The sequence below is a fragment of the Macrobrachium nipponense genome, chromosome 34 (assembly GCF_015104395.2).
Source record: "Macrobrachium nipponense isolate FS-2020 chromosome 34, ASM1510439v2, whole genome shotgun sequence".
In the NCBI taxonomy this organism is placed as follows: domain Eukaryota; kingdom Metazoa; phylum Arthropoda; class Malacostraca; order Decapoda; family Palaemonidae; genus Macrobrachium; species Macrobrachium nipponense.
The window spans coordinates 58,414,705-58,439,307 of NC_061095.1; the positions used below are offsets into that span (position 1 = coordinate 58,414,705).

Genomic DNA, 24,603 nt, shown 5'->3' on the forward strand with positions numbered 1-24,603 from the left:
AGCTAAGTACATTTTTAGGCATTTCTTTTATCTTTTTTGTCATTTATATACATACGGTTGTTAACATATTGCCAACATGTTTGTAATGTGTATACTAAATGATGCCACGTATGGTTGTTGACATGTTTTCAACATGGTTTGTGATGTGTGTGTATGTATATGATAAAATGCTACTTTCAGTCGCTGACATATTTTTAACATGTTTGCGATATGTATATAAGACGCCACTTATGGTTGTTAATATGTTTTCACCCTGTATGTTGATATGTCTCCACTTACAGTCGCTGATATATTTTCAAAATGTTTGTGATATGCATACAATAACATTCAATGTTCAGCCATTGACTTGTTTGCAACGTTTGTTGTGTATATATACAATACAATATATGATCGTTGCCATGTTATCAGCATGTTTGTGACAAATATACAATAAGTTGCCAACGTAAGTTTTCGCCATGTTTCCCTGTGTTGTGGACCCACCCTTGTGTCACAGGTCAGAGCCAGGTCAAGTTGAATACATTGGCAATATTTTACATCCTGAATTATAAAAATGTAGGTAATTTTTTAATTGATTTGCTCAAATACACGATTATTCTGTCTTTTGAGTCCTCTTAAGAATCAATAATTGTTATTTGACTTTATTTTTACATACGACTCTTGAAGGTGATTTCTGAAACATGAGCATTAAGATGGATAGCTCAGTTTAGCTGCTTATATAGACACCAAGACATTAAGCGATGGTCTCCTTCAGGAGATGAGTCAAGCTCTCTCAGGCAATGATTCATCTCAGAGCGACGCCAAGTGTGACTTAGGCGTCGTTTACATAAGTTGTATTGTTTCTCGTCTGCCTCAACTCCTGACACTCGTTTCATTATTGCCTCTCGTTTGTCTTGTCCAGATGACTCTGGAATTTTATTATTATTATTATTATTATTATTATTATTATTATTATTATTATTATTATTATTATTATTATTATTATTATTATTATTATTATTATTATTATTATTATTATTATTAGTTAGTTTTTCCGACTAAAAAGTGAATAGAGGTTTTAGTATTCGTTTCATTCTTGATATTCTTTTATTTGGCTTTTATTTCTTTTTCTATTATTCCATTATTACTCATTACGTTATAATTGTCGAATAAGGATTATTAAGAAAACAAGTTATTAATAATACTTTTCTTATAATACACACACACGTGTGTGTGTGTATTAGAGAGAGAGAGAGAGAGAGAGAGAGAGAGAGAGAGAGAGAGAGAGAGAGAGAGAGAGAGAGAGAATATACATTTAATGATTAATGCCTGAGAGAAACGATCGCCAATTAAGAGTTTTCTTTGCCTGAAATTTTTGTAAATTAGATTTTTAGCTCGAAAAGGGGATTTATCACAGTCCACTTAATCCCCGCCTTGCACCGAGGAGATTAGCGTAAGGTTTTGTGTTCCCCGAAAATTTTAGTCACGAAACAAAACCTCCGAGAAAGATCGGGGTAAGAAATAATAAAAGAATAAAGAGAAAATAAATAAGAAGAAGAATAGTAATTGATTTATTATCAAGGGGACGATGGCTACCAAGAGCAGTTTAAAAGAAGCCAGTAAAGAGTAACTGGATCATCAGGAATCTGAATAAACGAGAAGGGAAAGAAAACAAACCGATATTTTAGCTGCCATAAACCCTGACTTATTGTGGTCAAATAAACGATTTCTGAATTTGGATGAGGAATTTTAACACTTTTAACGAATTGTTTGGGAATCTTAGGATAACCAGGAGAGGAATTAGCCAGGTAATAAAGAGATGGTGATAATAACGGAGAGAAGAAAATAGGAATCAGGTTAATTACTGAACCGTGTAATGATCATAAGTAGGACAGTAACTGGCACTTGAAAATTGTATTCCGTAGATCTGATGTATTGAAAATTATTAATGAATAAAACTCAAACGTTCACTGAAAATAATTTTAGTTGTTCAGGAACCACAAACATTTTATATAGCCGTGAATATCTATTACAAATATAAATGACACAGCTGCTAATACGCTAATGTAATTAATAATGATAAAAGGTAAATATTCCAGACTTTTGAATGACCTAACCATGACTATGGCGATTGGATTTTATGGATTTATGAATTTATGAAATTTATTGTGTCAAGCCCTGAAGGGCCACTTTCGACCTCTTAGCGTCCTCGACGAAAGAGGGAGTTGGAGGGGTTGGACAGCAAGGTAGAGCGATCCAGAAAATGTAAGAGATGTAGTAGCAGGATCTGAAGGTGGAACTGGGAGAAAACCCACGTTTTCGGTAAGAAGTAATAGGTAGAGACGTTGGACAGCAAGACTGAAGAAAGGAAGCAGGAAAGGGGGTTAGAGCAAAAGGCTAAAATTGGGTGCAGCCTGGGGCCGAAACTGCAGAAACCCTACAGTGCACCACGTGAGGTGTACTGATGGTAATACCCCACCACGGGGTAGTCTTTTCCATGCTCAAAGGGATATACAACAAAAGCATAAATAATCTACTTTCCTTAACTTATGAGATCCAAGATCTGGATGACGTCATCACAGCCTGGTTTCGTAACCGCTTCAGAATAGTACTTGTTCCTTCCAAAACACACATGAAAGTTAATTCCTTTAAAAAAAAAGAGAAAAATCCTAATCTCCATGAATACACGAATATCATTTATTGCCAACCTATAATCGTTCATGTCAAAAAATTATAATTATCTGCTAATCCTATTAATTGAATGGCATTTACACCGCTAAAAGGGTCCTAATTCCCGTGAATATTCATCGTTTTTGCCATATTAAGCATTTACGTAGTTCGGGAAATATAATTGGACGGAAAAAAAAACATCAGGGAGTTTATTTGTAACACGAAATGTCTAGAGGGAATGTTGTGTTTATCACGAAGCCTTTTTGTTTGTTTGTTTTACAAGTGACGAAGAAGTAAGAGAATGTCAGCGGAACTAAGGAGCCGTTGTTCCCCAGAGTCTTGAGGGGGAAGAAGAAGGTCCCATAGAGAATGTTATGGATGGAACCTTATATAAATCTTTATTATTGTCAGATATATAATGATGTCATTTGCTCTTTATGATCAAGAATGACATGTTGAGGTATTCGTTAGTGGTTAGTTAGAATTTAAGGCTTAGATTTAAGTATTAGCAACTTGTATATATATATATATATATATATATATATATATATATATATATATATATATATATATATATATATATATATATATATATATATATATATATATATATATGTATATATATATATATATATATATATATATATATATATATATATGTATATATATATATATATATATATATATATATATATATATATATATATATATATATATATATATATATAAGTCATATCACATTTCCGTGATTTATCATACGTATATCGAGCTACAATGTCCTTTAATATCTAATTCGCTCTAACCTCGGAATTAATATATTTTCATATATGCTTAACCGAAGGGGAATTTTTTTTCTCGATAATAGACTTGCCTGGACCAGGGCGCGAACCCATGGATCCTTTCAAATCCAGGAGGGTGGTGCGAATTAGATATCAAAGGACATTGTAGCTCGATATATATATATATATATATATATATATATATATATATATATATATATATATATATATATATATATATATATATACATATAATATTGTCACTTATCCTTAAGGGTCCAGTATTGTCGAACCTACACAGTACAAGGATTTGGACCTCGAATCTCGGTTCTGTGTTCCTTAACTAATGATCTTCTAGTCCCATGGGGAAGAGAGAGAGAGAGAGAGAGAGAGAGAGAGAGAGAGGGAGAGAGAGAGAGGCGTGAGGGGGGGAGGGTGAAAGTTGTGCAATGAATCTCTCCCTCCTCCTCCCCCCCCACCCCTCTCTCTCTCTCTCTCTCTCCCACCTCAGGAATTCAATTCTCTTTCGCAATTTATTTGAACGATCCTTAAGTCCAATCGAGTTAATGATAAGAGGTGAGAGAGAGAGAGAGAGAGAGAGAGAGAGAGAGAAGCGTTGTGGGAAACATCTGTTCCTCTCTAAACCTCCTAATTCCGTTCCTGGGCCTTTTTCTCTTCCGAGAGGTCCTCACGGAATGTCAATCTCCAGCCTGATGGCTGCTCCAAGAAGGCCTCTGTCTTGGGAGCATTTTCCAACATTGTCACGACTGGAAGGCGGTGAGCTAATCCCCTGAAGTCTTTGACAGAAGTTACCTCCTTTGTTTGATTCCCACACAAAAGAGCAGATCATCTTGAGCATCAGGTTGGAAGGAGAATTTACATATACGAAAAAAGAGGTGACCATTTCTGCGTCTTCGTCGTTAAGAGAAGAAGAATAAAAAGGATAATGATTCGTCTCGGTCGTTGGAGATACAATTAATGATCGTCGTCTCTTCTCTCGGTTTCTTCTCCTTTTTGGTTCTGCTCAGCCGTTTCGTGTTCTATCTCTGTCTTTCACGCTGTCTGCATTGGACACAGACACACACACATACACACACCCACACACACACACATATATATGTGTGTGTGTGCGTATGTGTTTTTGTATGCAAATATGTATATGAATATATATGCAAGCAAATGTCCCTGTGAATTCCTGCAAGAAAACAGCTGATAAATAAGAGACTGAATCTCCTGAGAACAACAGAAACCAAAGGCACAGGAAGAAAACATCATTAGGTGGGAATAAACCCCCAGCGGGGGGTGGGGGTCAGTTGCCTTCAAAAGCTCTGTGTTTTTTTTGTTTCCGTTGTCCTTCTTGGTTTGCTTTTGTGCCCCTCAATTGCCTGACTATTTGCTTGTCTGCTAGTCTGTCTGTCTGTTCGTTACTGAGATTACGCAAAATGGTATGCGTAGATTTTGACGGAAGTTGTCCCAAAGGTGGGTCTTGTATCTAGTAACAAGTGTTTGAATTTTGGGAGATATAGGAATGTCACTTCCGGGGAAAGGGGGATGTTATGTGGAGGGGAGTTTACTCAGCCCTAATTTTATCTTCGTGTGATGTAAAACTATCATTTTTTTTTTTTGCCATATCCAAAGCTTGCACAGGTATTCATGTCATATTTAATATTTTGCAGTCTTTTTCTTACGTATATATCTATGAAGAAATGCCACCGCTGTTCAATTTACTCAGAAATTATGGCCGGCATTTAATAACAGAAGAGGAATTTCTCCGCCAAAGGTGAAGGAATAATGCTCTCTCTCCGGGAGGAAATATTTGTGATATGAAGCTTTATTACCTGATCAGAGGGTAGTCACGGGAGATATACAAGCCTCGACATTTTAATTAACTTGGAAAAATATTCTGTGTAAGATATATCATTAAAACGCAGGAATATGGATAAGTGGAGGTGAATGTATGTATGTATGTATGCAGTATTTATGTATGTATAAACATAGTAACACCCGCTATATATCCCAATTGCAATAGTCTTCAGTGTTCAGTTCACTATTCAGCGAACACAAAACACTGTCAAGTAATAAATAATATCGTAATGAAAATCAGGAAAGGGGATACATGAATAATATATATTTCTTAGGGTTAATAAAGCTTCTTGTAAAAAGAACGATGGTAATTAGATTTGCATATTCCACTTCGCTCCAGTCCCCGGGAAAGTCTTGACATTTGGGGAAAACACATTGGCCCTTTTGTGCCTACGATCCCCACTGCTAAATGACACAAACGAAGCTACTCACCTCCGAGGAGGCAGACTGGACCTGAGCTTCGTATCCCAAAACCTGAAGGAAGAATGTGCATGGAAAGTGCACCCAATACTAACCAGCGACCACTTTGCAACTGAAACCAGCATAAAAATAACAAAAATTCCCCCTCCACCACCCCCGCCAGCAGGATGGAGACCAGACCTGGCAAACTGGCCCACATTTGAAAACCAAATGACTGTGTGGGCAACACAGTACCTCCAAACTCCGGCCCAAAACATAAACACGCTTCAGGAGGACTTTGTGAGTAGCCTGCATAATGCAGCAAACATCTCCATGCCTAAGAAAACTTTTACCACTAACAAAACCCCCCACAAGGACAGCTGGTACTATAACACTAGAATCAAGAAATGAAAACAAGAGTAAATAGAACAAGAAGGCTCTTCAGACGCAATCCCACTGATGAGATGCATGCTCTTCTAAGAGACATTATAAACCATGCAACACAAAACTGGCCAAAGAAGTGAAGCAAGAAACCTCGGCTTAAAATGGTGACTCACCCAGACTACCCGACTTACCCTCATTGCAATAATGTTCAAATGGTTCAACAAAATATCAGGGAAATCCAAGATAACACAACCACACTATCCTGACCCTCAAGCTGAAGCAAACAGACTTGCACAACATTTTGCCGACAGGACCAAATCAGCACACCTACCTCAAACTACAAGAGAAAGGCAAGTGGCACTAGACCCAGGGAGATGGAGAGTCATTAACACGGCCTGCAATATCCCTGATGACACAGACACTCCATTCACACTAAAGGAACTGGGCAAAGCCCTTCAAAAGGGAACAGACACAGCCCCTGGAGCAGACATGATCACATACAGCATGCTGAAGAACATGGGAACGGCAGCCAAAACAGTTCATCTCCATATAATCAACAGAACATACACAGAGCGCAGTAGACCCACACAATGGAACCAATAAAATACACAGCCGATTCCCAAGCCCAAAGAACCCAACTCCTACAGGACCTATCTCTCTCATCAGTTGCATAGAAAAGACTGTAGAGAGAATGGTGCTAAACAGACTGCTATGGAACAGGACCTCTACACATCGCCTATATGCCTACAAAGAGGGCATAGGCACAAGAATGCCTAGCAGACGTCATGTCCACAATTAACGAGAGAAAAGCAATAGTAGTTTTTCTGGACTTAGAAAAAGCTTATGAGCTAGCCAGTGCAGCTGCCATCCTTGAAGCCTTGGCTGACAAGGCGGTGAAGGGCAACCTTTTAGCATGGGCCAAAGGATACATGCAAAACAGACAGGCCAGAGTCACCTTCCAAGGAGCAAGCTCGGACTTTCTCAATCTGGAGAATGGAACACCTCAAGGAGGCATACTCAGCCCCTTCCTTTTCAATGTATTAATGGAAAAATTAGCCACAACCACCCTACCCAATGGAGTTGAAATATTCATTTATGCAGATGATGTCTGCCTAGTCAGCACAGACAGACACAGATCTCACCAGAACATGCAAAGTGCATGCAAAGACCTAGGTCTAAAAATCACACTGCAAAGACAAAAGCAATGGCCATCAAACACAGTCTAGACCCCAAATGAAATACAGCTCATGGGTGAACCCATTGAATGGGTAGACAGCTTTGTATACATAGGAGTAAACATAAACAAGCAACTCTCCCCACACAAAGAACTTGAAATACTCAAGCAGAAAGTCAAATGCAGACACAATGCCATGAGAAGGATCACCTCTCTACAACAGGGAGCAGTATATCACGCCCTCAGAACCTTCTACATACAAACAATAAGGTCAACGGTTGAGTATGCTGCACCTGTTCTCACCAGTCTCTCAAGCACAGAGCAAAAGAGCCTTGAAGTAATTCAAAACAATGCCCTGAGACTCATCACAGGTGCTCCAATGTGGACTAACTTATGCATTCTGAGATATGAAACAAAACTACAGTCTCTGACATACAGAATAGACCAGAGAAACACATCCATCCTGCTAAAAACCTTAAAAAATGAAAGGAACTGTCCACTAAAAAGAGAGATCAAAAAGTGCATTGATCTCCACAAAGAACTAGACCCACCCAAGACATACGCTGGCAACCTTTTAGAAACACTAAGAAGAGTAGGCATGCAAAAGCATGCTGCTGCCATCAGAGAAGACTCTCCTCTCACTGAGTATGTAGAACCAGCACCCTGGAAACCATGACTCTTCAATATCAACTACACAGTCCTCCAGCAAGCAAGGAAGCATGCAACATTCAACAGCTGAAACAAGCAGCACAAGATTCAATAAGGAAAACGACAGCAACAAATGAATACTTTACAGATGGATCAGTAGACCTCAGCATTTCTGCGACGGCGGCAGGAGTCTACTCGACATCACTAAAAGGGAGCTGGAGGCTCTCAGACAATGCCTCCACTCTACAGACTGAGCTGATAGCAATCGCTAAAGAGCTAGAAGACTTGCAACACAAACTAGGAAACACAACTATCCACACAGACTCGAAAGGAGCAATACAAGCCATCACAAAAGGCAAGGCAAAAGAAAATATCAAACTCCTGACAAGCATATGGGCAATTGCCAACATCCACCAAACCAGAAACAGACAGATAACTCTCAACTGGATTCCAAGTCACATAGGAATCCAAGGAAATGAGGAAGCAGACTCCCTAGCAAAGAGCGGGTTACACATCAACAACATAGGTATTAAAAATAAGCCATTCACTGACTCAACTTAAAAGCAAAGCCGCAGCATACTGTCAAGTGCAAGAAGAAAGTAAAGTCAGGAGAGCGGTCTTTGGAGGCTCTAACACTGCAAAGTGGTATGTAGACCACCAGTCTGCAACCACATGACATTCCCAAAGATATGTCAAGAGCACTAGCAGTCATAATTCATCGTCTAAGGCTTGGATACCAATGCACTTGGCAAAAGATAGTAGGCGATCCCAAGCCATGTAAGTACTGCGAAAGAATTCCAGAAGAACCTCTAGAACACTACCTCTTAGACTGTCCAGAAACAGAGCAACTAAGAGATAGGTACATAGGAAATGAACGCACAACCACTCAAATCACAAAGCACATTCTAGCAAACACCCATAAATTAGCAGGTTTCCTATGCTCCTACCCACCACCAAGGTAGGAACAGCACACTATCCTGACGGACAGCACATGGTGCCAACAATCATGACCACTACCCCATCCTACCCTAACCCACATAACATGCAACACATAAAGACAAAGCTCTTTAACAGACATCCCCATTCATCTCTTGCCTCTTTCATCACCCCTCCCCTCACATTCATCACTATCCTCCACCACACTCACCAGTCAACACACACCCAAGAAACCGGACCGGAAAAGGAATATGTCTCAGAATTTCACGGGCTACCTTAATAGCTAACTGTGCATACAACTCAAACCTTCATTCTTCCAATCTGTTGGTCTCTCCTGCTAGCCAACACTTACTACTATCCAGATTTCCCTACGACTGAAGGGTACCTTAGGGTTTAAAGGGTTTTCAACCTTGCCCATCAAATCCTTCATTCAATATCAAATCACCTTCACCACATCATTCATGTATCAGCAATAAAGTAGCATATCCTAAGCATCTCACATCTCAAACTAATATGACATACGGGCTGCTCTACGAGCAAGAGCCCGTGCTGGCACAAGGTCAGCTTAATCTTAAACAACAACAACAACCCATTCCAATTAGTTCACGCTCACCTTTCCTTGAAGATGAACCGATAATACGGTTGGAAACGTTGGAATTCCATTACGCCCTTAGACTAAGATTTGTTAACCACTTTTGTTATTATAACAATAAATTAGTTTTTTTAGAAAACATTTCTTTAACCAAGATATGAACATCGGCCAGCTATAGCAAATATCAGCCCTGATGAGAAGAGAATAATAAGAAGAATTGAAAAGACCATATATAAAATCAATTCCACTGATGCTGCCATCATCTTCAACAAAACATGTTTGAGAGAGGGTCTCCTACCTTTAATAATAATAATAATAATAATAATATAATAATAATAATAATAATAATAATAATAATAATAATAATAATAATAATAATAAATTCGAGCTAACTGGCAACATGACAAATAACAGTTCATGACTTTCCAAAAAGTTACTCATGAATAAAGAACCTTTTACATATACGTACCATAATAATATAATGAAAAGCCTACTTCATACCATATTCATCATCCACCAACATAAACACCGAAATACAAAGCCACACAACCAAGAGCAGGAGGCAGCGTAAAAAAAAGAAAAAAAAAAAAAAATCCCAGGGAATACAACATAAACAAAACGAACTCGAAGTTAACTTCAGGAGTCTCTCAGCCTCCTCTTCTCCGCTTCTTCAGCCCAGAATAATTGTTGCTACAAAGTTTCCAGCTCTGAAAGAGTTAAGCGGAAGAAGAGAGCGAAACGATCAGCAGACTCACTTTGGACAAGAACTGCTTTCCTATTCTTTCACCAGGTATGAATTTGGTCAGTTTTTCTCGTGGTAATAGTACCACGTTGGCCGAGTGCATTTCGCGCTTGGCTACCATTCCGGTGGTCTGAAGTTCGATTCTAGGCCTCGGCCAAACGCGCGGAACCAGAGGAATTTATTTCTGGTGATAGAAATTCATTTCTCGATTGGTACCTAGTCACGTAAAAATATATCTAATCCTTCGGGCCAGCCCTAGGAGAGCTGTTAATCAGCTCAGTGGTCTGGTAAAAATAAGATATACTTAACTTTTTCTCGTGATAAAAAGGGGGTTTTCTCTTGCGCTGAACAGCCTGATTGTTTCTAAGAGAAAGGAGTGTCATTATGCACAGCTGTTGGGACTTGTATTGAAATGCATGATGAAAATATAGTTAGAAAAGAATGTAAGTCTGGTCCTTTTTGCCTTGGATTCTGAAAATGAATACATTACTGGCACCTCAGTAATGAGTTTCTCTTTATGTATGTATGTATGTGTATATTTTATATATATATATATATATATATATATATATATATATATATATATATATATATATATATATATATATATAATATATATATATATATATATATATATATGTATGCTTAAAAAATCACAGTAGATGCACGTGACTTCATAAATAAGCGAATACCACGGGAAATGATAGTCAGGAATCTAAGGGCTTTCGTCTTTATTCAGACATCGTCAAGGAGCTACTTGACGATGTCTGAATAAACGACGAAAGCCTTGGATTCCTGACTATCATTTCCCGTGGTATTCGCTTATATATATGTATGTATGTATGTATGTATGTATGTATGTATGTATATGTATATATATATGACTGATAAAAATGTTCTGTAACAACAGAATTCCATCTAATAAAAGGAGCCCATAAAAACAACCCAAAAATGTAGAGAGAAAAGTACTATATTTCAGAGGACTGCTGTCTCTCTCTTCAGGTATATGAATGAGAAAAGTTTACAGAAAAGGTGGTATTTATACCAAGAGATCCGTCCACAAGTAAGTCAATTTAGGTCACCCCACCCCCGCTGATAATCTTCCTTTAATCTTCTTAAGCGTTGGTTGAATGAACACTGCGTCGACGACATCTGAGATCCACACCCCTTTTGAGATGTTCATTACCTGCTTCTCTTTTATTAAGGCTGATTCCATCATTTGACTCTTGTACCGGCAGTTGCTGGTATAAATTACACGTGACATATTCCAGTTTATTCTATGGTTATGTTTCATTTATATGGTTGAAAATAGCCGAGTTCTGTTGTCCATACCTAACTGACCGTTTGTGTTGTATTAATCTCTGGGGAAGTGATTTACCTGTAAATTCCGATGTAAGATTGGTCACAGTCCTGGCATGGGATCTCATATACCCCAGTCTTTGGGAGATGTCTTTTTGTTGGACGTTAATCAGGGATTTGGCTAAGGTATTTGGGTAGTAAATGCAAAAGGGTTGGATTTCCCAAGGGTGTGAGTTACTCTCTTAATTGTCTCCAGTGGGGAATTTTTATTTTATTGTTGGGTGTGTCTCTGGTCTTGTCTTTAGGGGGTCGGTAGAAAATTACGTTTGCTTTTTGAATTGCTTTCTCAATTATATGGTCAGGATACTTTAAAGATGAAAGTTGCTTGCGAATTAGTTCAAATTCTTTTTCCAGGAAATCTGGGGAACAAATTCGTAAGGCTCTTAAGAATAGGTTGCTAGCTACACCTATCTTGATAGTAATGTCGTGATAGCTAAAGAAGTGAATATATGAAAGTGAGAACAAATCCAGCAGTGTATCTCAAATCACCATGCACCCAAATGGATGACCACAGGAAGAACATCCTTAGTACAAAAAGACAAGAGTAAGGAAAATATAGTCCAGTAACTACAGGCCTATCAACTGCCTACCAATAATATGGAAGTTACTAACAGGTATCATTAGTGAAAGGCTACACACTACCTTGAGGATACAAACACATCCCCCACCAACAGAAAGGCTTGCAGAAGGAAGTGTAGGGGCACAAAAGACTAGCTCCTCATAGACAAAATGGTAATGAAGACAGTAGGAGAAGGAAAACCAACCTAAGCATGGCATGGATAGACTATAAGCAAGCCTTCGACATGATACCACACACATGGATAATAGAATGCCTGAAAATATATGGGGTAGATGAAAAACACCATCAGCTTCCTCAAAAATACTATGCACAACTGGAATACAATACTTACAAGCTCTGGAATAAGACTAGCAGAGGTTGATATCAGGAGAGGGATCTTCCAGGGCGACTCACTGTCCCCACTACTCTTCGTAGTGCCATGATTCCCATGACAAAAGTACTACAGAAGATGGATGCCGGGTACCAAATTCAAGAAAAGAGGCAACAGAATCAACCATCTGATGTTCATAGACGACATCAAGCTGTATGGTAAGAGCATCAAGGAAATAGATACCCTAATCCAGACTGTAAGGATTGTATCTGGGGACATCAGGATGGAGTTTGGAATAGAAAAATGCGCCTTAGTCTACATACAACATCAAACACATAGACTGAGACCGGATACAAATACCTGGAAATAATGGAAGGAGGGGATATAAATCACCAAGAGATGGAGATGAAGGACACGATCAGGAAAGAATATATGCAACGACTCAAGGCGATACTCAAGTCAAAACTCAACGTCGGCAATATGATAAAAGCCATAAAAACATGGGCAGTCCAGTAATCAGATACAGCGCAGGAATAGTGGAATGGACGAAGGCTGAACTCCGCAGCAATAGATTGTGTTTGTTTAGTTCCATTCTCTGTACTTTGTATTTCTCGTTGAGTTCCTCCCTTGTTTTCTTGCTTCTTAGCCTTTTTTCTGCCATCTCTTTCAGTTTACTTAAGTCAGATCTCATCATCATGATTTGCTTTTCCAGGCGCCTTTCCAAGGAGGTTTGCTGTTTTGGTTTCTGTTGGGTTGGTTGTGCTGGTGGTGTTGGTGTTCGAATCTCCATCAGTTCTGCTACTAATCTTGCTCCTGCATATGCCAAGTTATTTGTTTCTGTGATACTGGTGGTGTGTATTATGCCCATTATTCATTGACCTCACATTATTATTATCATTATTATTTATTATTATTATTATTATTTTATTATTATTATTATTATTATTATTATTATTATTATTATTATTATTATTATTTTTTTTTTTTTTTTTTTTTTTTTTCTCTATCACAGTCCTCCAATTCGACTGGGTGGTATTTATAGTGTGGGGTTCCGGGTTGCATCCTTGCCTCCTTAGGGGAGTCCATCACTTTTCTTACTATGTGTGCCGTTTCTAGGATCACACTCTTCTGCCTGAGGCCCGGAGCTACTTCAGCCTCTAGTTTTTCTAGATTCCTTTTCAAGGATCTTGGGATCGTTGCCTAGTGCTCCTATGATTATGGGTACGATTTCCACTGGCATTTATCCCATATCCTTCCCGCCTATTTCTATTTTCAGATCTTGATACTTATCCATTTTTCCCTCTCTTTCTCTTCAACTCTGGTGTCCATGGTATTGCGACATCAATGAGTGATACTTTCTTCTTGACTTTGTCAATCAACGTCACGTCTGGTCTTTTTGTTTTGCACGTATCACCCTATCCGTCCTGATACCATAGTCCAGAGGATCTTTGCCTGATCGTTTTCTATCACTCCCTCAGGTTGGTGCTCGTACCGCTTATTACTGCAATGTAGCTGATGTTTCTTGCACAGGCTCCAGTGGATGCTTTTGCTACTGAATCATGCCTCTTTTTGTACTGGTTCTGTGCAAGTGCCGGGCATTTGCTTGCTATGTGTTTATGGTTTCATTTTTCGTATTGCACTTCCTACATATGGGAGAGATGTTATTTCCATCTATCGTTCTTTGAACATATCTGGTTCTTAGGGCCTGATCTTGTCCGCTGTTATCATTCCTTCAGTTTCCTTCTTTAGCTCTCCCCTCTGTAGCCATTGCCATGTGTCATCGCTGGCTAGTTCTTTAGTTTGTCTCATGTATTGTCCGTGCATTGGTTTGTTGTGCCAGTCCTCTGTTCTGTCTGTCATTCTCCTGTCTTCATCTCTTGGTGTTTTATATCCCCTCCTTCCATTATTCCCAGGTATTTGTATCCTGTCTCATCTATGTGTTTGATGTTGCTCCCATCTGGTAGCTTTATCCCTTCAGTTCTCGATACTTTGCTTTTTGCATGTTGACTAAGGCGCATCCTTACAGATACAATCCTTACAGTTCTGGATTAGGGTATCTATTTCCTTGATGCTCTTACAATACAGCTTGATGTCGTCCATGAACATCAGATGGTTGATTCTGTTGCCTCTTTTCTTGAGTTGGTACCCGGCATCCATCTTCTGTAGTACTTTTGTCATGGGAATCATGGCTACTGCGAAGAGTAGTGGGGACAGTGAGTCTCCCTGGAAGATCCCTCTCCTGATATTAACCTCTGCTAGTCTTATTCCAGAGCTTGTAAGTATTGTATTCCAGTTGCGCATTGTATTTTTGAGAAAGCTGATGGTGTTTTCCTCTGCCCCATATATTTTCAGGCATTCTATTAGCCATGTGTGTGGTATCATGTCGAAGGCTTTCTTATAGTCTATCCATGCCATGCTTAGGTTGGTTTTCCTTCTCCTACTGTTCTTCATTACCATTTTGTCTATCAGGAGCTGGTCTTTTGTGCCCCTACACTTCCTTCTGCAGCCTTTCTGTTGGTGGGGATGGTGTTTGTCTCCTCTAGGTAATTGTATAGCCTTTCACTGATGATACCTGTTAGTAACTTCCACATTATTGGTAGGCAGGTGATAGGCCTGTAGATACTGGCTATATTCCCTTACTCTTGTCTTTTTGTACTAAGGATGTTCTTCCTGTGGTCATCCATTTGGGTGCTTGGTGATTTGAGATACAATGCTGGAGTTGTTCTGCTATTCGTGGGTGTAGGGCCTTGAAGTTTTTGAGCCAGTATCCATGGACTTCATCGGGACCTGGGGCTTTCCAGTTTGGCATTTTCTTTAGTTGGTGTCTGACTATGTTTGTTGTGATCTCTGTGAATCTGTTTTATTCTCCCTGTTTCTTCTTCCTTGACTTCCTGGAGCCATGTTGCATGTTTGTTGTGTGATACCGGATTACTCCATATGTTTTCCCAGAGTCTCTTACTTTGTTCGGCTTCAGGAATTTCTGGTGGTTGTCTTCCCCTCTTAGTTGGCTGTATAGTCTTTTCTGGTTGGTTTCCGAATAGTTTGTTCTGTTGGTATCCCTTATTCCTGTTCATGTACCGTTGGATCTTATGTGCTTTGGCCTTAAGCCTCTCTTTTACATCTTCTATTGTGTTGTTTAGTCCCCTCTCTTGTACTTTGTATTTCTCGTTGAGTTCCTCCCTTGTTTTCTTTCTTGCTTCTTAGCCTTTTTCTGCCATCTCTTTCAGTTTACTCAAGTCAGATCTCATCACCATGATTTGCTTTTCCAGGCGCCTTTTCTAAGGAGGTTGCTGGTTTTGGTTTCTGTTGGGTTGGTTGTGCTGGTGGTGTTGGTGTTCGAATCCCCATCAGTTCTGCTACTAATCTTCTTGCTCCTGCATATACCAAGTTATTTGTTTCTGTGATACTGGTGATGTGTATTATGCCCATTATTTCATTGACCTCACTTGTTTTCTCCCTTAATTTCTTGGTGTTGTAGGCTTTCATGGAGGGGATCTTTGTTCTCTCTGTATCTGGCTCCATCCATTGTCTAATCTTTTCTACCCATTCATTATTATTATTATTATTATTATTATTATTATTCTGCGTCTGCTCCCTTGTACACAATAATCTATTAGATTACAATAAACTACAGAGATAATGAACCACTAGACCCAGGTGTTGTCACAAATTTCGATTCCATTTGCAGGAATTAAATTGCAATATACAGAGGATTGCAGCTACAGAGCCTCTGCCTCCTGTATGTCCTGAGCACAAAAAGCAAAGCGACCCAGTTGTAATCAAAATTAGAGAAACAAATATTTTTCATAAAAATTATGCAATGATTATGTTTTCCCCTTGATTGCAGAGCTTGACTTTTTCTAGTATTGGAAGCAATAGATAATTAGCTTGAGTTATTTCACCGAAAGTGAACTTCTTTGATGAGCAAAATCACCTCTAGAGAAGTTATGTATATTCCTTGGTTTTTATATAATTTTATTTCATCCAAAAATATTTACCCTAATATAGTTATTCACATCGGAGATGTAGGGTCTCTTCTTTCAGTTCTTATTGCAAAATTACAGCGTACTGCAGTTTAATTGCAGTGGAATGCAAAAGGAAGTTCTTGCACAGCACAACAGCAAAAACATGAATTTATAAGAATTTGATTTTTTCTTTTATTTTTTTATTGAAAGGGTCTTAATTAGGGTTTTTCGCTCACGCTGATTCATCGTGTAATATCTCTGTGTATATTAAATTCCTTGCAACAGAATGGGACTTACAGGCACTACTAAATAGCGGATAAAAATTAGAAAACATAATTATATACACACAAACACACACACACAATATATATATATATATATATATATATATATATATAGTATATATATATATATATATATATATATATATATATATATATATATATATATATATTCATACATACAAACATACATACATACATACATACATACATACATAAAGAGAAACTCATTACTGAGGTGCAGCAATGTATTCATTTTCAGAATCCAAGGCAAAAAGGACCAGACTTACATTCTTTTCTAATGATATTTTTCATTATGCATTTCAATACAAGTCCCAACAGCTGTGCATAATGACACCTTCCTCTTAGAAACAATCAGGCTATTTAGCGCAAGAGAAAACCCCCTTTTTATCACGAGAAAAAGTTAAGTATATCTTATTTTTTACCTGACCACTGAGCTGATTAACTCTCTCCTAGGGCTGACCCGAAGGATTAGATATATTTTTACGTGACTAGGAACCAATTGGTTACCTAGCAACGGGACCTACAGTTTATTGTGGGATCCCGAACCACACTGTATCGAGAAATGAATTTCTATCACCAGAAGTAAATTCCTCTGGTTCCGCGTTGGCCGAGCCGAGAATCGAACTTCGGACAACCGGATGGTAGCCAAGCGCGAAATGTACTCGGCCAACGTGGTACTTTATCTCGAGAAGAACTGACCAAATTCATCCCTGGGTGAAAGAATAGGAAAAGCAGTTCTTGTCCAAAGTGAGTCTGCTGATCGTTTCGCTCTCTTCTTCCGCTTAACTCTTTCAGAGCTGGAAACTTTGTAGCAACAATTATTCTGGGCTGAAGAAGCGGAGAAGAGGAGGCTGAGAGACTCCTGAAGTTAACTTCGAGTTCGTTTTGTTTATGTTGTATCTGACTTACGCTGCCTCCTGCTCTTGGTTGTGTGGCTTTGTATTTCGGTGTTTATGTTGGTGGATGTTGAATATGGTGTGAAGTAGGCTTTTCATTATATTATTATGGTACGTATATGTAAAAGGTTCTTTTATTCATGAGTAACTTTTTGGAAGTCATGAACTGTTATTTGTCATGTTGCCAGTTAGCTCGATTTTATTATTATTATTATTCTTATTAGTTTATTATTATTATTATTATTATTTTTATTTTATTATTATTAATTATAAATTTTTGGGGAGCAGAGAATGATGCAATTCCAACTTGGAGAGCAGCCAGGACGGAAAAGGAAATTAAGAATCTCATATAAGAAAAATAACTACAGAAATATAACTTGATTTATGTTGGTTTCAAAGTATGAAGAAAAACAAAGGGATTTCAAAGGGAGAATATCGAATGAAAGACTAAAAGTGAAATACAATGTATGTTTAGAATAGGGTTCTGTCAAATGCAGGTATCTGTGGAAAAGATATTCAGGTGGACATTTCACGTTGAAAGGATCTTATAGTTTCCGATACATTCACAGCGACAAAAACAGGAAAGGATTTTTCATGATAGTTATGGCCTCAACTTTGCCTCGAATCCACCAGGGTGGAAGATGAAGTTAAGTCCATTACAGAGGTTTTTAACTCTGATCCCGGGAATGTATCCATCAGCTCCACATAAAGGGCGTTCAACGAAGTGTTGGACCTCAGTCTCGGTGGACATTTCTTTTTTGCTTCCGTGTCTGCGTTTATTTTCTACTTTTATTTAATCATCTATGTTTGGGAATGTGTGTATGTGTGTGTGTGACTGAGGTATAACTTTCTTGAGAATCTATAGAAAAACGTCAAAATTTCTGTGGTAACTTCGTGTGGTTTGATTGTCAATTGTTTCTTGTCTGATCTGTTGACATATTTTCAGATTCGGCTGGTCTGAGTCCATTTGTTCAAACCAGGCCTCTTATTCTCCTCAGCACTTGACCATCACTCAAGGGCCGCCCTTATCTAAGGGCGTGTGCTCTCTCATAAGGCCGGAATAATCTATGGGGAACATTGGTATTTTAGGACCTCGGTGTCTGTGTTAAGTAAAACTTCATTGCACTACTGTAAATTGAAAATAATTTTCCCTTTTTACGAAATTCTGCTGACTGATTAACCTAATTAAACCGTAAATGTTTCTGAATCACTTGGAATCATTGTAAATAATTAAATATTTGAAGAAATATTTTTTGTTATCAGAAAGGATTTATCATAAATTTTTAGAAGAATGGCTTTGCTGACGGACGGTATTGGAACATCGTAGTTTGTGTCCTCGTGATGTCTCGCTTTTTAAACGTAGGAGAGTACTTCATACTTTATTAGAACGTCAAATAATTAGATCGGCTTTCCATTAAAGGAACATATTAAAAGAGTCGTGAAAATTCGGCCGAACAAGACTTCCATTCGCCAAAAATTTCGAGACCCTCTTCCGTGAGGTGGGAATAAATGGCTCAGCTTTTCTCTCGTAGATACCGTGGGAACACTTCCTTTCATTTTGAGGAATCGCTGAGGCTTTAATTGGTATTAATTTTCTTCTGTTCTGCTAAAAGAGTGATTTTTTTTTTATTTTATTATATGAAATCCTGTGGAATTTTTTTTTTTCATAATACATTATTTTGTTCTTGTCGTATCGTTTTGGATTTGGGGTTATTGTAGGGGAAGTTATTTTCAATATTGGCAGGATTTACTTAGCTTTTTAAATATATAATTAGTTGTGAATATATATATATATATATCTATATATATACTATATATATATATATATATATATATATATATATATATATACATATATATATATATATATATATACGATATATATATATATATATCATTTGTTATATTATTATTTTACTTTATGACTTTCCAGGTTTATTACGTGAAAATTATCAGCTTTGGTTCTTCAAATTTTGGTTCCTCAAACTTTGGTTCCTTAAATTTAGGTTCTTCAGACTATGGTTCCTCAAATGTTGGTTCCTAGACTTTGGGTCCTCAAATTCTGGTTCCTCAAACTCTGGTTTCTTAAATTTTGGTTCTTCAAAATCTAGTTCCCAACTCTGGTTCCTCAGATTTGGTTACTCAGATTTTGGTTCCTGAAATTCTGGTTCCTCAAATTTTGGTTCCTTAAATTCTGGTTCCACAGACTTTGGTCCTTAAAACTCTGGTTCCTCAACTTTTTGGTTGCTCAAATTCTGGTTCTTTAAACAGATTCCTCAAACTTTGGTTTCCTCAAACTCTGAGTCCTCAATTTTTGTTCCTTACATTTCTGGTTCCTTGAATGTGTTCCCAAACTCTGGTTCCTCAAATTCTGGCCCCTCAGAATTTGGTTCCTTAAATGGTTCCTCAAACTTTGATTCCTCAAATTTGGTTCTGCAAATTTTGGCTCCTCAAATTCTGTTTAAACTTTTGTCTTCAAATTTTGGTTCCTCAAATTCAGGGTCCTCTAACTTTGGTTCCTCAAATTTGGTTCTGCAAATTTTGGCTCCTCAAACTTTAGCTCCTCAGACTTTGGCTCCTTAAACTGGTTCTTCAAACTTTTCTCTTCAAACTCTGGTTCCTACAACTTTGGTTCCTCAGACTGTTTTCCTCAAACTCTGGTTTCTCCAACTTTGGCTCCTCCAACTTTGGTTCCTCCAATTTTGGTTCCTCAAACTCTGGTTCCTCCAACTATGGTTCTTCCAATTTTGGTTCCTCAAACTTTGTTTCCCCAAACTCTGGTTCCTCCTCATCCGAACCGTGCACTGAAAATAACCTGAATTGCAGAGTCGGTTCTTTTTAAAGCGGAGGTATTTCTCGACGTCCAGCCGGAGAGAGAGAGAGAGAGAGAGAGAGAGAGAGAGAGAGAGAGAGAGAGAGAGAGAGAGAGAGAGAGCTGTTATATTGAAGCAGAGGAAAAAAAACAGTAGAAATGTAGCAACGTGGCAAACACGAGATATAAAAATCACTCGTAAGTAAATTAATTAAGAAATAATCATTTGGGTTCTTGAATAAGCAGCATGTGGACCTTTATGTCAGACCCGAATCAGTCTTAAAAGGAGCAAAATATATTGACAAACAAGTGAACAGTTGCTTTACCATCGTTTCCTTATTTACTTATTTATTTGCTAATTTATTTCTTCTTTTTTTAATGAGTGATCTGTTCTTTCGGTATTTCCCTTTACCTTCTCTTACTTCTTGCGAATGAACACCTTGATACTATTTGGAAGCGTGAATTTCTAGTCTGAGGCTCCTGTGGTGGGCTTTTTCCATATGAGTAGGGTTCTTCATCCTCTGAATAATAATAATGTTCATTGACGTTAAACTAAAGCAGTTTTGAATATCATCCTGAATTTAGGATATTGACGATGTTTTACACATGCCAATACCTTCCCCTCATATAATATTTATTCTATAAAAAAAATTGTCCACACATTTCTCTCATCTAAGAATGAATTAATCTCACCTTTTTCGGTAAATACTTTTGAGCGATCGGCTGCTTCTGGGATTAATTAAAATAATTAAAGTGTTCTCATTATGCCCAGCTATCGTCAGTGGGAGCGCGAAAATGAAATGTTAGATAACTTATTTTTCAAGAGTAACTTTTTTATTTATTTCTATGAGTGTTTTATATTATTAGTTGCAAGGGGTTGTATGTATGTGTATATATAGGTATATATATATATATATATATATATATATATTTATATATATATATATATATATATATATATATATATAATATATTATATATATCATAAAACCAAATACCCAGTTCCAGCGTCCTTGTCCATTTTCACCCTTGGGGAAATGTCCAGTGTCCAGCTGCCTTCGTCATAAACCAATAATAGCTTCTGAAAGGAAAAAGTTAGTATTCTGGCCGCTTTTGAGAGAGGCGCAGGACAGGAGATAAGCGTCTACAAACTTTATTATTATTTATTATCATAGAGAGCTTGAACACCGTTGGCAATGGAAGTGTCTTTTTATTTCTCTTCCGTTGAGTTTTTTCTACGAAGGAAAAAGAAAAGAAGAAGAAGAAGAAGAAGAAGAAGAAGAAGAAGAAGAGAGAGAGAGAGAGAGAGAGAGAGAGAGAGAGAGAGAGACCAGATAAGCATATATTTTTTTTATTTAGTGTTCATAAATGAACTACAATTTAATAACATTGAATTAAGTGGCTGTGATATAGGTCATTAAATTGCCGGTACATTTTTTTTATCAATTTAGTCTGATTAAAAGAAAAAAAAGCAAAGTTCCTATAACGTGACGATAGCAACACAAAACTCAGCAGGGACAGAACTTAACACTAATTCGCTGTCGACAAAATGACGATATTTTAATCTTGATATCGAATCGATTGGCCTCACTGCAGCTTCCCTGGATCTCTAGGCATCGGATTTGATGTCTCATTGAAATGCTTTTGACGGAGCACTGATCAAACTGATATGAAAAGTAAAAATCCGATAATATCTTTAGTCTGGAAGTCTAAAAGTCTAGAAAGTCGGAAAGTCTGGAAATCTGGAGGGCTGAAAAACCAGGAAGTTTGAAAGTGTAAAATATGGAAGTCTAAAAGTCTGGAAGACTGGAAGTCTGAAAATCTAAAATCCTGGAAGCCTGAAGTCTAACATTCTTGAAGTCTGGAAGTCTAAAAGTTGAAGGTCAAAATTAAAGTGCCGTTGACGTAGCAATATATAATATTTTTAGGTCGGAAAGTTTCACCGTAGACCATCCCGCTACATAATCATTCTGTACCCTTACAGATTCTCTCGTTATTTTCCATCTCTGTTTCCTAGAGAGAGAGAGAGAGGTCTTGGGTTTATTGAAGAGAATTTAATATATATATATATATATATATATATATATATATATATATATATATATATATATATATATATATATATATATATATATATATATATATATATATATATATATATATATATATAGATATATATATATATTATATATAATATATATATATATATATATATATATATATATATATATTAAACTTAACGACTTGGGATGAGGTAGCAAGCCCCATACCCTCTGCTCCAGCTAAAAAAAGTAAAAGGAATCTCAATATTACGTTTAACCTTTTAAGTCAAACTTTAGTCTCGATGGGAACACAAGTACCTTAACTTCTTAAGAAGACCTCTCTCTCTCTCTCTCTCTCTCTCTCTCTCTCGTTGAGGAGAAAATTTTGTAATTCCTTTCTACCTCAATAGAGGTGAAGTGATCGAGCAGCAGACATTTCAGTTATGACTTGAGTTCCCGAAGTTTATTCACTATTCAGAATTAACAAGAGCCTTAGACTTCGCAAGTCTAGGAAAGTTTGTGTTTATAAGAGCCTGAGGGATCTCTCTCTCTCTCTCTCTTCTCTCTCTCTCTCTCTCTCTCTCTCATGACCTTTGCTCACCTCCTTTCAATACTGCACCTCATGAATCCCAGAGCGGCTTCATTCGAGACCAAATCGAGCCATGAGTCTAATGCTGATGGTCCTCTAATTCCACCAGAGGAGCAAGCAGCGAGGAGAACGTCAAGAGCAAATCGTAAAAGGAAGGAAGCAGATTTCCCTTCTTTATCGTGAAAATTAATTGCTGCCAAATTATACCGGTTGTAAGCTGGTGTTAATAAGCAACGCCTTCTGCATTCAGTGGCTTACAGTGTGCAAAGTAAATGCTCACAGCCAAACTTTTATGAATCTCTGGTTATACACTGACTTTTAATTACATTTGCATTCAGAATAGAAGTGATAACTTATGTGCAAAACTATATAAGTTCACCCATGAGCATTAGGGATAATGTATTACGTGAAAACTTTCAAGAAAAGTCACAATATGCGATTGTATCACTGATTGGGGAAACAGCTGTCGTGGTGAGAATAGAATAATAAAGAGAGAACTAGACACATTTTTTTCCACGGAAAATAGCAGAAGAAAATCGAAAAAGGGAGAGCGATGATATTACGAAGATTCAAGCGAGAATATATTTGTGTATGAGACTGTGTTTGCAGGTTTGAACACACGTATGAACGTATATATGCATTCATTTTGTTTCTTATGAATATCTAAGCAGATGAGGCCTAGCTGCTGATTTTTTGTAGATTTTGTCATTAATTTTGCTTTTAGCAAAACTTTGACATTAACCTGATTACCGGATAAATTCTCCTGTGAGAATTAGCGCAATAAAACAAGGAAACTTGAATATTCTGTGAGCGTTTTCCCGAACCACTGAATCATGAATCCACAGAATCAACGAAGCCTTGTGGATTCTAAGGAAACTGAGAATCTCCTGGTCATTCCTACAAGAACCTTCAGTGTTCTGCTTGGAATATTCCCGCTGTGGAGGGTGGAATCTCTCCATTCTCATGAGAGGAATGTGTGACGAATTGCATTTGTATATTCTCTGGTTCAGTGCTCGGCAATCCGTGTATATGGTTCTCTAGATTTCCATATGGGTACAGAAATGTAGGAGAGAGAGAGAGAGAGAGAGAGAGAGAGAGAGAGAGAGAGAGAGAATTGAACTTAATGACTAATTATTTGTCTTAATAAGTCATAATTGGATTATTGTCTTTTCGATTTGTGGTGATGTTTGACAAATATATTTTTTCATAAATTAATGTCATTATATTTCTTCAGTTAGGTATTTCCTACTTGCTAAAATCGTTAATGTAATAAATAGTTTATAAAAGCAGTGTATTTTACCATTAATTAATTGATACATGAACTACTTGATAATCATATGGATAATTGAAATAATTCACCCCATTAATCACATAAACAAATATCCAACTTTCTTCTGACTCTCAGGATAAAAGACTAGAAATATATGCATTAGAATTTTATAGGCAGTGAAAATAATTTGACACATTAAGTACGCGAACGAGAGACAGTTCTTAGAAGACATCATAATCTATTTCTTTAGGTTTTGTCAGTCTGGATTTCTTGTGACTCTCAGACAGAACAAATGACTGGAATTATTTCGAC

General features: G+C 37.4%; 2 protein-coding genes across 2 annotated transcripts; both read left to right on the forward strand.

The window, feature by feature from the left end:
- Positions 1–6,856: 6,856 nt before the first annotated feature.
- On the forward strand, positions 6,857–7,297 carry LOC135208112 (uncharacterized). The gene has a single exon (XM_064240260.1). The coding sequence runs from the start codon at positions 6,857–6,859 to the stop codon at positions 7,295–7,297; it is 441 nt and encodes a 146-aa protein (XP_064096330.1).
- A 620-nt stretch (positions 7,298–7,917) lies between these two features.
- On the forward strand, positions 7,918–8,454 carry LOC135208113 (ribonuclease H-like). The gene has a single exon (XM_064240261.1). It carries the CDS (start codon positions 7,918–7,920, stop codon positions 8,452–8,454), a length of 537 nt encoding a protein of 178 aa, XP_064096331.1.
- Positions 8,455–24,603: the final 16,149 nt, after the last annotated feature.